Here is a 13,461-nt window from a genome sequence, read left to right as displayed (position 1 = left end):
GGTCTCTACTTCAAAATGAGAATCACTGTCCAGTTTTGCAATTTCGCCCTCAGGCTGATTGTTTTTGTCCCCCAATTCAATATAAGAATAATTATCTAAGGCTTCCATTCCAATGTCAGGAAGGTCGTTTCAGGTCCCTATTACAACATCAGGATTGTTTTGGGCCTGTACTTCGCTATCAGGATGACCATTCCTTACCCCTCTATAACCGCTATGCGGCTTTATCAGGGCTGGAAGGAGTGGACTCACTGACTTAATTTTCGGGGAACAACAAAAGATACAGCTGACAGTCCACAAAAGGTGCCTTCTATAAGTACAGAAGTAAATTCTAATAATTTTCTACATCCCTCTTATGTTTTTAATTCAAGATATAAGCAGCATCAGTCCATACCTACTGACTTATCAGGCAAGTCTATAGGTTTAAATCAGGCCGACTCTATTGCGGTTTTAGAACGGGATCTAAATTTTAACCCTAATACTGGACACCATCTAGATATACAGGAATGTACAGGGCAGAAGAGTAAACTTCGAATTGTAGCATTATTTTGGAACATAGCAGGCCAACGATCGAAGGTTGGAAATGACATATGGAGGGAGTTTAGCTCTAAATTTGACATCTTAGCACTTCAAGAGACTTGGGCCATTGACGCGATACATATGGAAGGTTTTAAAACCTATTTTACACCAGCTCAACCCTCTATCTCAGGTAGAGCGAAAGGAGGCTTAACAACTTATGTCTCAAACCTCCTCAACCCAAAGGAAGTAGTCGCTATAAATCTGGATTTAAACTTTCAGATTCTTAGATTGACTTTAAATAATAGGGACAGCTTCCTTATAGTGAACTTTTATAACAATCCCTCTGACGTTGAGGCAATAAATGTGGTATCCCTGATCCGGTCCATACTAAAAACTAGAATAAGGAAGTCATTAAACGAAGAGGTAATTATTTGGGGGGGGGGGACTTCAACCTGGGACCATGTTCGACTACAAACAATGTATACAACAAAGACCTGTTCACACTGTGAACAATTATTTCATACATCCGTATCGGTTGTCATAGACATTGGACACTCTTTACAGCTTGCGATTCTATCGTCTAAGCTATTCATCGGTGTAGTTCACTAAAAGGAAAGAAGAAAAAGAAATTTTGCGTACGAGGTAAGTCAAACTGACTATCAATGTGTAATAACCTTATGTCTCCGCCACCCAAATGTGGTGAGAAAGGGAGTGAAAAGGAGTGAAAAGGAGTGTTGGTGCCTCACGGTAGCGCCACCAAGGAGGGTTAAGCAGGATGGTACTCGCCTGCTACCTCAAATTCTCATCATCAGCTACCAACACTCCAAAAGCAAGAAAATTGTGTGTGATGCCAGTGATTAACTGTACAGGTGCTAGGGTGTGTAGTTAAAGAAAGAAAGAAGAAACAAAGAACTGTGCTATAATGTGTGCACCGTCTCGAACCCCTAAGTGATATATACTAATATCAAAAACTGAGCTAAATCACACTGGCTTGCATACTTTATTCTAAGCTGCGTGATAGCTCATATGTTAAAATGCCGACATGTTTCGTTACCATTGGATAACACTCACGGCAACTTCTTCAGGGCGTGGGGTCTGTTCGTTTCACCCTGCACCTCTATTTGTCAGTTAAAACCAATTCAGGATGTAGCCCACCATGGGCATACCTTTACCCGTGAGTCCTTGCGGCTCTGTATGCGCGTTCAAGGCTCCACTTATTCCACTCCAAACGTGAGTCGGGAAAATGTTCGTAACTGGCGTTTACTCAGCCCAGGAACGCGCATACAGAGCCGCAAGGACTCACGGGTAAAGGTATGCCCATGGTGGGCTACATCCTGAATTGGTTTTAACTGACAAATAGAGGTGCAGGGTGAAACGAACAGACCCCACGCCCTGAAGAAGTTGCCGTGAGTGTTATCCAATGGTAACGAAACATGTCGGCATTTTAACATATGAGCTATCACGCAGCTTAGAATAAAGTATGCAAGCCAGTGTGATTTAGCTCAGTTTTTGATATTAGTATATATCACTTAGGGGTTCGAGACGGTGCACACATTATAGCACAGTTCTTTGTTTCTTCTTTCTTTCTTTAACTACACACCCTAGCACCTGTACAGTTAATCACTGGCATCACACACAATTTTCTTGCTTTTGGAGTGTTGGTAGCTGATGATGAGAATTTGAGGTAGCAGGCGAGTACCATCCTGCTTAACCCTCCTTGGTGGCGCTACCGTGAGGCACCAACACTCCTTTTCACTCCTTTTCACTCCCTTTCTCACCACATTTGGGTGGCGGAGACATAAGGTTATTACACATTGATAGTCAGTTTGACTTACCTCGTACGCAAAATTTCTTTTTCTTCTTTCCTTTTAGTGAACTACACCGTTGAATAGCTTAGACGATAGAATCGCAAGCTGTAAAGAGTGTCCAATGTCTATGACAACCGATACGGATGTATGAAATAATTGTTCACAGTGTGAACAGGTCTTTGTTGTATACAGTGTATTGAGTGGGGGATGACCTGTTCTCTGCCCCTTCAGCTCCTTATTGTAGACCCGACTACAAACAATAACAACATTTGTGGTATCCTGGATGAATTTGGAAGTCCCATCCCACACTTTAGACATTCCATCTTAGGTAATCATTTAAATGAAACCTTGTTCGAGTTAGACCTGTCCCAGGTAAATACCCAGAACGATAAGAATCTAATATTGGCTCCTACTTTTCATGGCAGAGGATGTTTAACAACAATAGATTATATTTTGGTTTCAAATAGTGTGAGGACCTTAGACGTAGGATTTACTAGACACATAATCCCGCTAAGTGATCATTATCCCCTCAGTATTTCCCTCTCATTGACTCATAAATTGAAGCGTGGTTTGGGCTCCATTTTATTACAAAATAATCTGGCGTTAAGCAGATTAAATGGATATGCCCTTAAATGGGGGAAAGTAGACCCCACGGAGATAACAAAACAAGTGATTGTGAGGGCTTATTCCTCCATTATGAAATGTCTTAATTTAGATACAACCCATACAGAAGTCATTTCAAGTTATGAACTGATCGTTAAAGCAATCAACGAGGCCCTGTGGGTAGATATAAAGCACAAATCAAAAAAGAAGAAGGGTTGGTTCAACCATGACTGTACGGTCGCTTAATCAAATCTAAAAACTGCATTGAGAAAATCGGTTAGGGTACCATATGAGATAACAGCATTAAGAAAAGCTTATAACTCTGCATTAAAAATCTGGAAACAAGAACTAAAAAACCAACTTTGGGACCAATTGCATGAAACCTGCTCCCAAAAAAACTCGGCTGCTTTTTGGCAAGTGGTCAAGTCTCCTTTCCTAAATGATAACACTCATCAAGCTAAATTAGATCTAGCAATAGAAGAAAAAGAATGGGTTCTTCATTTTTCTAAGATTTTTTCAGTTGGTACGGAGTCAGCTAATCCGCTGGATTTAAAGCCCCAGAACTCTAACTTTCGGAACGATCTAGATAGTATCTATCCTATTGACCTACAGTTCTCATTGAAACAAATTGCCCTGGCCCTGAGTGCAAGTAAAAATGGAAAGGCACCGGGCCCAGATGGTGTACCTATCGATTTGTTTAAAAATCAAATGGACCTCTGGACTCCCCTTTTAGCCAGAGTCCTGAATGCTTCCTGTAATATAGGTTTACTAGTTTCATGGTTAAAATCCGTACTAGTTCCCATCTTTAAAAAAGGTGATCGGGAGTCAGTAACCTGCTATCGTCCAATCTCTCTTTTAGACTCCCTGGGAAAGGTGGCGGGTCGAGTCATTTTAGAGCAATTACAAGTTTGGGCGGATGATGGCAGGATTATATCAGACTTACAGTACGGGTTTCGCCAAGGCCTGGGGACCATCGAACAGGCCCTAAACCTCTCACTTTTGATAGACAAGTATGTCTATATTAAAGGAGGAGACCTGTATATGGTCTATGTGGATTTATCAGCCGCATTTGACTGTGTTTCCCATTCTAAGCTTTGGGCTTTATTGGCTGATATGGGGGCTCCACCGAACTTGCTCAAATTCATTAGGGAACTCTATGCAAATGCCACTGCAAGAGTGCGTTATGGGGTGGGAGGCGGGGGGGGGGGGGGGGGGGGGGGAGTTGACGGAAGATTTTCCAGTAGAAAAAGGGGTTAGGCAAGGGTGTGTCCTGGCCCCTTTTCTCTTTACATTGTATACAAATGGGCTGGAAAAAGAGATGATGAAGGGATCTCAGGATCTCCCTATGGTGAACAATCGGCCAATACCTGCACTTCTTTATGCAGATTATACCGTCATTTTAGCTCGTACCCCCCGTGAACTCCAAAAGAGTCTGAATAGATATTCCACATTTATGGCAGGCCTTGACCTTAAGATAAATATTAGTAAAACCATTGTCATGAGGGCAAGTCCTGGCCAAAAAAGTATCAGTAAAATGAGGGGTATCTATTTGAACCAAGAAAAAATAGCTACCACAAAAAATACTCTTATTTACGCATAACAATAGATCATAAATTAGCCTGGAAATCGGCTGTAGAAATGAGAAAACTTCTTTTTCTAAGAACAACTTCAGCCCTTGTTAATTTTACCAGGAAGTTGGGAAATAGAGCTCCCTCCGAAATTATTTTGATCTATAAAGCGAAATGTCTATCTGGGGCTTTGTATGGGGCGGGTCTCTGGGGTTTTGTGGGCATAGATAGCATTCAGAAAGTGGAGAATTTGTTTGTGAGGTTCCTTCTCGCAGTTCCTGGGAGTGCGGGTACCTTTGCTTGCCATTCAGAGCTGGGTCTCGTTCATGTGACGGACCAAGCTAAAGTTGAACCACTCTTATTATGGGGCAAGATTTGGTCCTCAGACAAAGCAACCCTCTCCCAGTCTATTCTGTCTGATTGTTTATCCATGGATAACTTTCATAGGACCAGGTGGCTGCGGTACATTGCAAGCTTTCTTCACGATTTGGGCTGGGATAAATATTATCATAACCCCTCCTCTAAATGTGAGGTTACGAGGAAGGCCTTAAAAACTAAAGCTCTCGCCCATCTGGAGGAGATAAGATTGATGAGTGAAATTGCTAAACCCTTTGTCACTCACACTTTAATGATTCAGCTGGTACCCACATTACAGCCGTACCTCACCCTTAATATTACAAGCTATGAGCGTTACCTATTGGTAAGATTTAGGATGATTTTTTTGTTTATCGAATGGTCACATTTCCAGTACGAAATAATTGGGCTAAAATTCTCTTTTTGTCCTTGTGATTATATCTCCCAACAATCGACTTTGCATACTATTCTTTTTTGTAAATTTTATACGGGACCAAGGAAAAAATGGCTTATTCCGGTTTTGAGGCGCACTTGTTATAGACAATGTCGTCCAGCTTTACTTTTATTTACAGATGTTGGAGGGAGAGTACTTGGTATTTATAATAGTCAATTTTCTGAAATGTATTGTTAAATACCGTAAGAATTTGGATTAATATGCCACCGTGACTACCCAACTTTATGTCTTTTATTTTTAATGGATTCGCTATGTCATTTGTGAATCTTTTTAAATCAAGGATTAATTAGTTGCTCTTTTTTATTCCCTCGTAGATTCCACATAAAAGGTGAGGGGGACCCTTTTCACTCTTTTAACTTGTAAATAATCAGGTTTTTAGGATTGGTATTTTCATTGTATGATTATATTATTGTATGCTTTTGTGATTCGCAACTATAATCGAAATAAAGCAAGAATTGATTGATTGATTGAACACAGTGTTTTTAGCGGAACTGGTTTTTTCTTGGTTTACGGTCCGGTTGACCGTTAGTGTGTATAGCTAAAATAACTATAAAAATGCCACCACCCATTTAGCTTAACGATTCCACCAACGCGGCCGGCCCGACTGGGTTGTAGGCGGCTTGCTGTGTAACCCCTCTCCCCCACCTGTGATGCAGTGGTATGTGTATATCTGAAATGTTGCATTGCCGGCCCGGCCCGATGGTGGTTGTAGGCGATATGTTGAGTTGCATATTTCTCTTTCTTGAAATACACAATAAAAGGTAAAAAAAACCAAGCAAATGGTGGTCTGACCATATGACCAGAGTTATAGTTTGAAAGGTAACTAGTTCGATATTAGCAAAAATGACATCTAGGATATGTCCAGCGATGTGTGTGGGTTTGTGGACAATCTAATGCAGGTTCAGTGCGTCTAGGCCATTGATTATTGTTTTTGGAGGGGTCAGAATGGGTTTGTCAAACCAAATGTTAAGGTCACCTAGAACGCATAGGTTGAGGTGTGTTGTTATCAAGTTTGAAACCGTGTCTAGAAGTGCGTCTGGGAATGTCTCCTTGCTAGGTGGAGGTCTGTAAAGGAGCAGGAAGTTACAGGAGGAAGACTGTGTAGGATTGCATCTTGTGAGAAAAGCCTCACAATTCTTTATGGAGATGTCATCAACTTTAGTGAAATGTAATGTTTGCTTGAACAAACCAGCAAGACCACCTTTTTTTGCCTATACGATTTTGGGTGATCATTTGATAGCCTGGAGGAATGGCTTCATTCAGGACTGGAGCCATATCATCTCCCAACCACAATTCAGTTATGAACAGTATGTCTGGTTTTGCATCGGTGAGAAGGTCGTAGATGTGATGTTTGTTTTTAGAGAGTGATCAAGCATGTATTAGTAGACAGTTTAGAGAATGTGCTTTGGTGACAGTGAGACTTAGTTTTGTAGAAGAGTGATCAATATTGTGTGGGTTAGTAGCAGGTGTGTTTTCATTGTTGGTATTATCTGTATTAAAATAGCAAATGTATAGCTGTTCTGTAATGTGTTCCTCATCCAGCAGGCTAAGCAGGCATTTTGATGGGTCTGCATGCGTAGGTGGTGGAGACGGTGCTTGAGAGTAAGTTGGTGTGATGTGTTGTTTTTGTGGTGTAACATTGTTGTGCAGTAGACACAGAGAAGCAAAGTTGTGATGTGTAGCACGTTGCTTATACTGTTTGCGTATGTTTAGGGCGGAAGGTATACGAGTCAGTGGTGGAGGTGCAGCATGTGGGTCATGTAGTAAGCTTCTAAATTGTCCAATGGATGAGATGCGGTTGGAAGAGAGTTGCTGTATGTGTTTTATGTGTGGTGAAAGATAGAAAGCTTGGCATTGTGGTTTGTTCCTTTGAGTAGTTTGAAATGTGGGTGTGTGATTGTATTTTAAGACTGTAAGTATTAGAGATGTTGTGCTTGAGAGCTTTTGTATCGCTGATGTGTGTTGTTCTCTTATTGTGTAGAAAGAAGAGGAGGCTGTTGGTTGGACAAATGATGGAAGGCTGAGTATGGGTTTGTTAATGACAAAAGGGGGTCTGTTAGGAGTAATTAGAGTGGGGAGTGTATGTCTGGTTGGGTTGTAGTTAAGTATGGTATGGATTTTGGTTGTGATTGTGATGAGTGCATTGGTTAGTGGTATAGGATAGAGTTGTGTACTGTTTGTAGGTGATGGTGAAAATGTGTGGTAGCTAGGATAGAAGGGTATATAGACGTGGTTTGTGTGGTTTTGCAGTGTGTGCTGGTATATTGATTTGTGCATAGGGTTGGTTTGTAGTAAGTGAGTGGTGTACAATTGGTGTGAGCGTGTTACTCGGTTTGTGGATGGTGTAGGGTGGGTATTACTAAATGGGAACATGGGCAGCATTTCTGCCCCTAGTCCCGACCAAGCTCAAACAGTCACCTGCCCTTGTCCTCTCCGCCCTTGTCCTCTCCGCCCTTGTCCTCTCCGCCCTTGTCCTCTCCGCCCTTGTCCTCTGCGCCCTTGTCCTCTGCGCCCTTGTCCTCTGCGCCCTTGTCCTCTGCGCCCTTGTCCTCTGCGCCCTTGTCCTCTGCGCCCTTGTCCTCTGCGCCCTTGTCCTCTGCGCCCTTGTCCTCTGCGCCCTTGTCCTCTGCGCCCTTGTCCTCTGCGCCCTAGTCCTCTGCGCCCTTGTCCTCTGCGCCCTTGTCCTCTGCGCCCTAGTCCTCTGCGCCCTAGTCCTCTGCGCCCTAGTCCTCTGCGCCCTAGTCCTCGACGCCTGGGCTGAGACGCCCTAACCCTTGGCCTTTTATAGCCCTAGTAATCATGTGACCCCTGCAGCCAATGGGTACTCTAGTACTAACCCTATCCAATCACAACACAAGCCCTAAAATCGAGAACCAATACGAGACCAGGACTTCACAGCCAATCTTAGCCCTAGTCCAAGCACTCAAACAGGTTCCAAAACCCTAATCTCCACATCCAATAGAGGCCCTAGCTGAAGTCCCAACCCTAGTCCCAGCAAACAGTGACATAGGAAACCCTAGTCCCAACTTCCAATAAAAAGCCTAACCCTAGTCTTAGTCCCACACCTACTCCACCAACCAATCACACCAGAAGCCCTAATCACTGCTGCCAATAAAAGGCCTAACCCTAGTCCCAACAACCAATCACACAGGAAGCCCTAGTCCCTACTTCCAAAAAAACAGCCTAACTCCCAACCCTACATTGATTGCATTGCACACCCACAAACCACTTAGTCCCAACCCTACAATGATTGAATCGCACACCCACAAACCAATCAGAATTCTCAAATAACCAACCAATGAGAACACTAACCCTAATCCAATAGAAACACCAGATAGAACCACCAATCGTTGCACACATGGAACAACCAATTGTAGACTATGTAAGGTCCCAGCGACCTCAGACAAGGTTTGCTGGCCTGGGAGTTGGAAGCTGTTCCTCTACTCAGAATCTCCTAGGAGACAGACAGGCTCAATCCACACTTTGGACTTCTGCAGGTAAGGGCCTAACAAACTGTCCTCTAACAATACTGTTTGTATAAAACTTTACTCACCCTTTAAAACACAGCTTAAACAGCTCACAGCAGATTACTGCTGTCTCAGAGCACCCTCTAATGTAGAATATCCCTGTTGCTGGGGGCGGGAGCTGTTAAATAAATACTAATAGTATAACTACTACTAACTGAGAAGAACTTTTTTACTCACCAGCGGTACACGTGATTCTTTTTTCTCTCTCAGGGTCGAGGTGGTCTATGGAATACGACTCTGCTTCTGTTTTGATACTGAATGAAACAACAGGTTCCATATCTTCATGTCCTATTATAAAAAATGAACTATTATTATCTGATTGATAGACTCATCTGGTGATTTATCCATTCCATATTTTTGTTTTAAGTTAATCAAGACAAACTAAGAGAATGAGTAACAAAAATATTAGATGACTGCAAGAAAAGAGAACCCATTGGGTGAAAGTGCAAAAGTTGAAGATATGAGAGAATGAGATTAAGAACAATATGAGGTTCTAACTAAAGCAGAAAAAGACATGCAAAAGAGAGATAAGTAAACACAAAAAAATGGCAAGCATAATTCAGATAGCTTATTAACTGTTATGAGCAATTATTCCTAAAAGATCATTACTGACAAACATTAATTCACCTCTTCTGGGCAAACAGTAAGAAGCATAGTTTAATCCTCTATCCATTGAACTTCAATGTTCTCCTTTGTAGGTCTGGCTACACTTGGCAAGACCTTTGGTCACCACACAACATACAAAAAACATCAATGGAAAATATACACTGCGTTCAGAAAGGGGCTGTGCATTGCCGTCAATCGTCAATTGGCTTGCTTAGGTAAGCCTTCTTCGGGCACTGGCTTGCTGGATAGTCCATCACATTTGGGTTCAGAACACAATAAGACACGCTGACGTGCTGCAGGGGTATGCGTACCCTTGCCACACCTGTTGCCGCATGGGGGAGACTCCAGCTGCCAGTTTACGGCGAGCAAGGAGGAACAATCTTCGGGAGCCAGGAAGGGGGCAGGGCTGCCCTGCTTCGAGCACTCAAAGCGCTTCTGGGCTCCCTGCTGCACGGACCATGCCCAGGCCAGGGCGGGACCGGTATCAGCCGAAGAGGATGGGCCCTCCTTCGCTCATCTGCTGCTTCTTCAGCCGTATTTTCTTTCTTCAGCTGCATTGGGATGTATAAAGTGGAGATGGTTGCTTAAGATTAAAGTAGTTGGTGAGTGAAGCATTTTTCCTTCTTGAGGCAGTTTTTTTTTCTTCATTTTCTTATTTACCAAGCGGGGTCACAACGGGCAAACGGAAGGTCCAAGTAGACAAACCAGTCAATCAAGGTCATATCCCGGGAGGGAGCACATTGGAATCTTTTCTGGCGTGTGCCGTTAGGGTTGTTTTTAAGGAGATGCTATAGGCAGAAAGACATTTATCTAGTGATTATGGTATTGCTTCTGGATGCCTTTCGACCTCCCCGGTTAGGCAACCTGCTAGTCCAGCGCCTGTAGTTCCAACTAGTCTGTCTGGATCATCAGATGACTTGATTACTTCTCAGATGCCTTGTGCGCCTGTTTTAACTGATAATAATGATAATTTGGACATGATGCTACCTAATGACAATAAACCTAGTGCTAAAGGAAACGCCAAGCCAAAAGTGGGAGCAGTACTACATCTCTACCTAATAGCAGACGAAAGACCGGTTTTAAGAAGCATGCGGTCACTTCAGCTACACCTGCTGGGTTGCTATCTGAGCAGGTTTTAAGTGGGGCGGCGACTACAGAAGCTGGATTGCCATCCTTTGATTGGGATTGTATTTTGGATACATTTTCTACTATTGTACATACATGTTTTACCTCCTTGTTGGATAAAAGTTTCCTTCTGAAGAATACTGCTATGCAGTTAGTCCAATACCAAAATATTATTTGTGGGCAGCTGGCTCCAGTAGAATCCTGCCTGCAGCCCCCTCGTGTTGATTCTAATAGTACAGATTCTGCTCCAATGCTTAGCAAAACAGGTTCAGTAAAATTGCCACAAGTTCAAGTTGCGGATGTTTCTGGACGTTAAAGTAGGGCAACTGCTCTGGGACAAGGTAGCTTGGGGATCTCATAAAACTAATTCACGACCCTCAAGTTCCTCCTCTTGTTCCCAAACCCAGTTAAATCCTCCCCCGGCCTGTTGCCAGTATGTAGCTATACTATTAGGAGTTCCTTCCTTTCATGGACCTGGTACAGAATCTCTTGTGCAGCTTAAGAACAAGGTTTGTCAATGGTTGACAAGGCACACAGATTTTAATGTACAGGAGTATGAAGATGTATTGTTGGTAAGGAGGGTGGGTTGGGTGGAGCCAGCCATAAAAAATGCTGGAGGGGATTGTGAGGTTGTTAATTGCAGGAGACCGGAGATGGCTGAGTGGTTGGTCATGAGTGGGGCCAGGGACTGTTTGGGGAGGGATGCTATAAATCTTGTTCCCTTGGGTTTTTTCAATAAACTTTTGTATTCAAGAGAAAGGGTGGGGTCACAGGCCCCTCTCTCACGAAACTACTAATGGCGATGAGTTCTTTGTTCCCACTACAAATACATTTTCTCCATGAACTGATCTGGATGACCCAGACTGATGTTCAGTTTTGTTGCCAGATATAATAGGCTACTGGCAGCTGGGTCGGTGGTTTTCATTTTTCCTTCCCCTAAAGTTGGGTTACCCCCAATTTTATGTACCACCCTACTATGCTCTGTATCTCCTCCCATATATATTTGCTCTCCAATAAGGAGTTGTGCTAGGCTCCAGGAAGTGTCACCACCAGTGATGGTGCCTCCTGTCTTGGATGACCAAGTTCCCTGATAGTCTTCTAATACTGGAAGTATTTCCTGGAATGTAGCTGGCTTAGTATCCAAATAAAAGTGCCCCAGTTGGGGCCTATATATTGATTCATTTGATATATGCCGATTCCAGGAGACTTGAGCAGGTGCACCACAATTTGGAGCAGGGTTTGCCATTTTTCTCTTAGTCGCTGTCTTTTCGGGAGGGGTAGGCCTTCAGGTGGGCAGGTAGCATGGGTCACAAATTCCATTTGTTGCACAATCAAGATGATTTGTTGAGCTGGGCAGTGTTGATGCAAAGTGTGTGTCTCTCTCTCTTTTCTATCAGATAGTGTGTATTTTGTGTACAACGTATATTGCAGGCATGAGGGAAATGGCACAGAATTGACGATCATTGATTTGATTGGAGCCCATTTAGCTACTTTGCCTATGAATGCCCTTGATCCCTTCGCTGCTAGGCCTTTTCCACCCCTTGTGCGAAGCCTTTTTTTTGGCTATTTGGAGTAGTTTGTGCTTCGGCCACTGTAACATTTTGTCCACATAAGGTATCCGGGCCTCATTTGCATCCTTTTCTTCCAACATCTTGAGGATTCTAAAGGTACCCAGGGTTTGTGGATTTTCCTGGAGGAAACCGAGAAATTGGCCAAAATACAGCTAATAGTTTCCTTTTTTGGGGGAAAAATGGTAAAAAAGTGCTGCAGATGAAAGCGTCTGTTTTTTCCCCCGGCAAAAGGTATCAACAAAGGATTTGGGGTGCTAAAATCACCATCTTCCCAGCTTTCAGGAACAGGCAGACTTTTGTCAGAAAACCAACATTTTCTACACAGTTATGGCATTTACATGGACATAGGCTATTTTTCCAATTTTTTGTGCTTTCAACCTTCTTCCTGTTAGTGGCAGTAATGGGTGTGAAAACAGTAATTGATCCCGGAAAACTATACATTTCTGAAAAGTAGACACAATTCTGAATTCAGCAAGGGATCATTTGGGTACATCTTTCAAGGCTTTTCTATATAAACTAACAACTGAAATAAGAAATAATGAAATGGAGTTGGAAAAAAGAGCCATTGGTGCCAACGTTTTCACCTGAAAGAATGGCAGATTTTTTAAAGCAATATACCGTTATGTCTGCTGGACCCTTCTGGTTGCATGGATTATTATTATAATTAAATTTGTAGAGCGCTCAGCTACCCGTAGGTTTCCCGGCGCTAAAACCAAAGAGAGGAGGGGAAGGGGAAAGCCAGTTAGATGTTAAATAACCAGGTTTTAACCTGTCTGCGAAACCTGAGATAGTTAGGTTCGAGTCGCAGCTGAAGTGGAAGAGAATTCCAAAGAGCAGGAGCGAGCCAGGCGAAAGAGCGGCCACCCATTCTAGCTTTTTTAATCCTAGGGACTGAGAGTAGGTGTTGGCTAGAGGAGCGCAGATTGCGAGGGGGACAGTATTGTTCAATCAAGGGATTGAGATAGGGTGGAGCCAGGCCGGAGTTTATTTTATGTATGATACAAAGGGCCTTAAATTTAGTACGGTTTTCAATGCGGAGCCACTGCAAGGTACGTAGGGATTTGGAAGTGGAGGATGAGGCAGGAAGGTTGCACAGTAGTCGTGCTGCCATATTCTGGACAGTCTGGAGTTTGCGTATCACCTCTTTGGGGGCTCCCAGAAAAAGAATGTTCCCGTAGTCCAGTCTGGATGTAATTAAAGACTGGACCACAGTTTTCTGAGTGTCAGGGGGAAGCATCCATATGATTTTACGCAGCCACTTGATGATAGTAATACAAGTGGAGGAGGTTTTAGTCGCATGATTCTTCATGGATAATTGGTCGTCAAAGA

The 13,461-nt window shown here is 43.1% G+C and overlaps 1 protein-coding gene across 1 annotated transcript in view; it reads right to left on the bottom strand.

The window, feature by feature from the left end:
* LOC146861707 (uncharacterized) overlaps window positions 1-13,461 on the bottom strand; it is a 383,712-nt gene that overhangs the window by 270,035 nt on the left and 100,216 nt on the right. Inside the window, exon 4 of the mRNA XM_085646055.1 lies at window positions 9,008-9,118. Coding sequence (XP_085502181.1) covers window positions 9,008-9,118 — 111 coding nt within the window. The remainder of the gene's footprint in view (window positions 1-9,007; window positions 9,119-13,461) is intronic.

Source organism: Triturus cristatus, chromosome 3_1, assembly GCF_964204655.1.
Source record: "Triturus cristatus chromosome 3_1, aTriCri1.1, whole genome shotgun sequence".
Lineage (NCBI taxonomy): Eukaryota > Metazoa > Chordata > Amphibia > Caudata > Salamandridae > Triturus > Triturus cristatus.
Note: the sequence above shows the minus strand (reverse complement) of the source record. Positions and strands in the feature narration are given on the sequence as shown.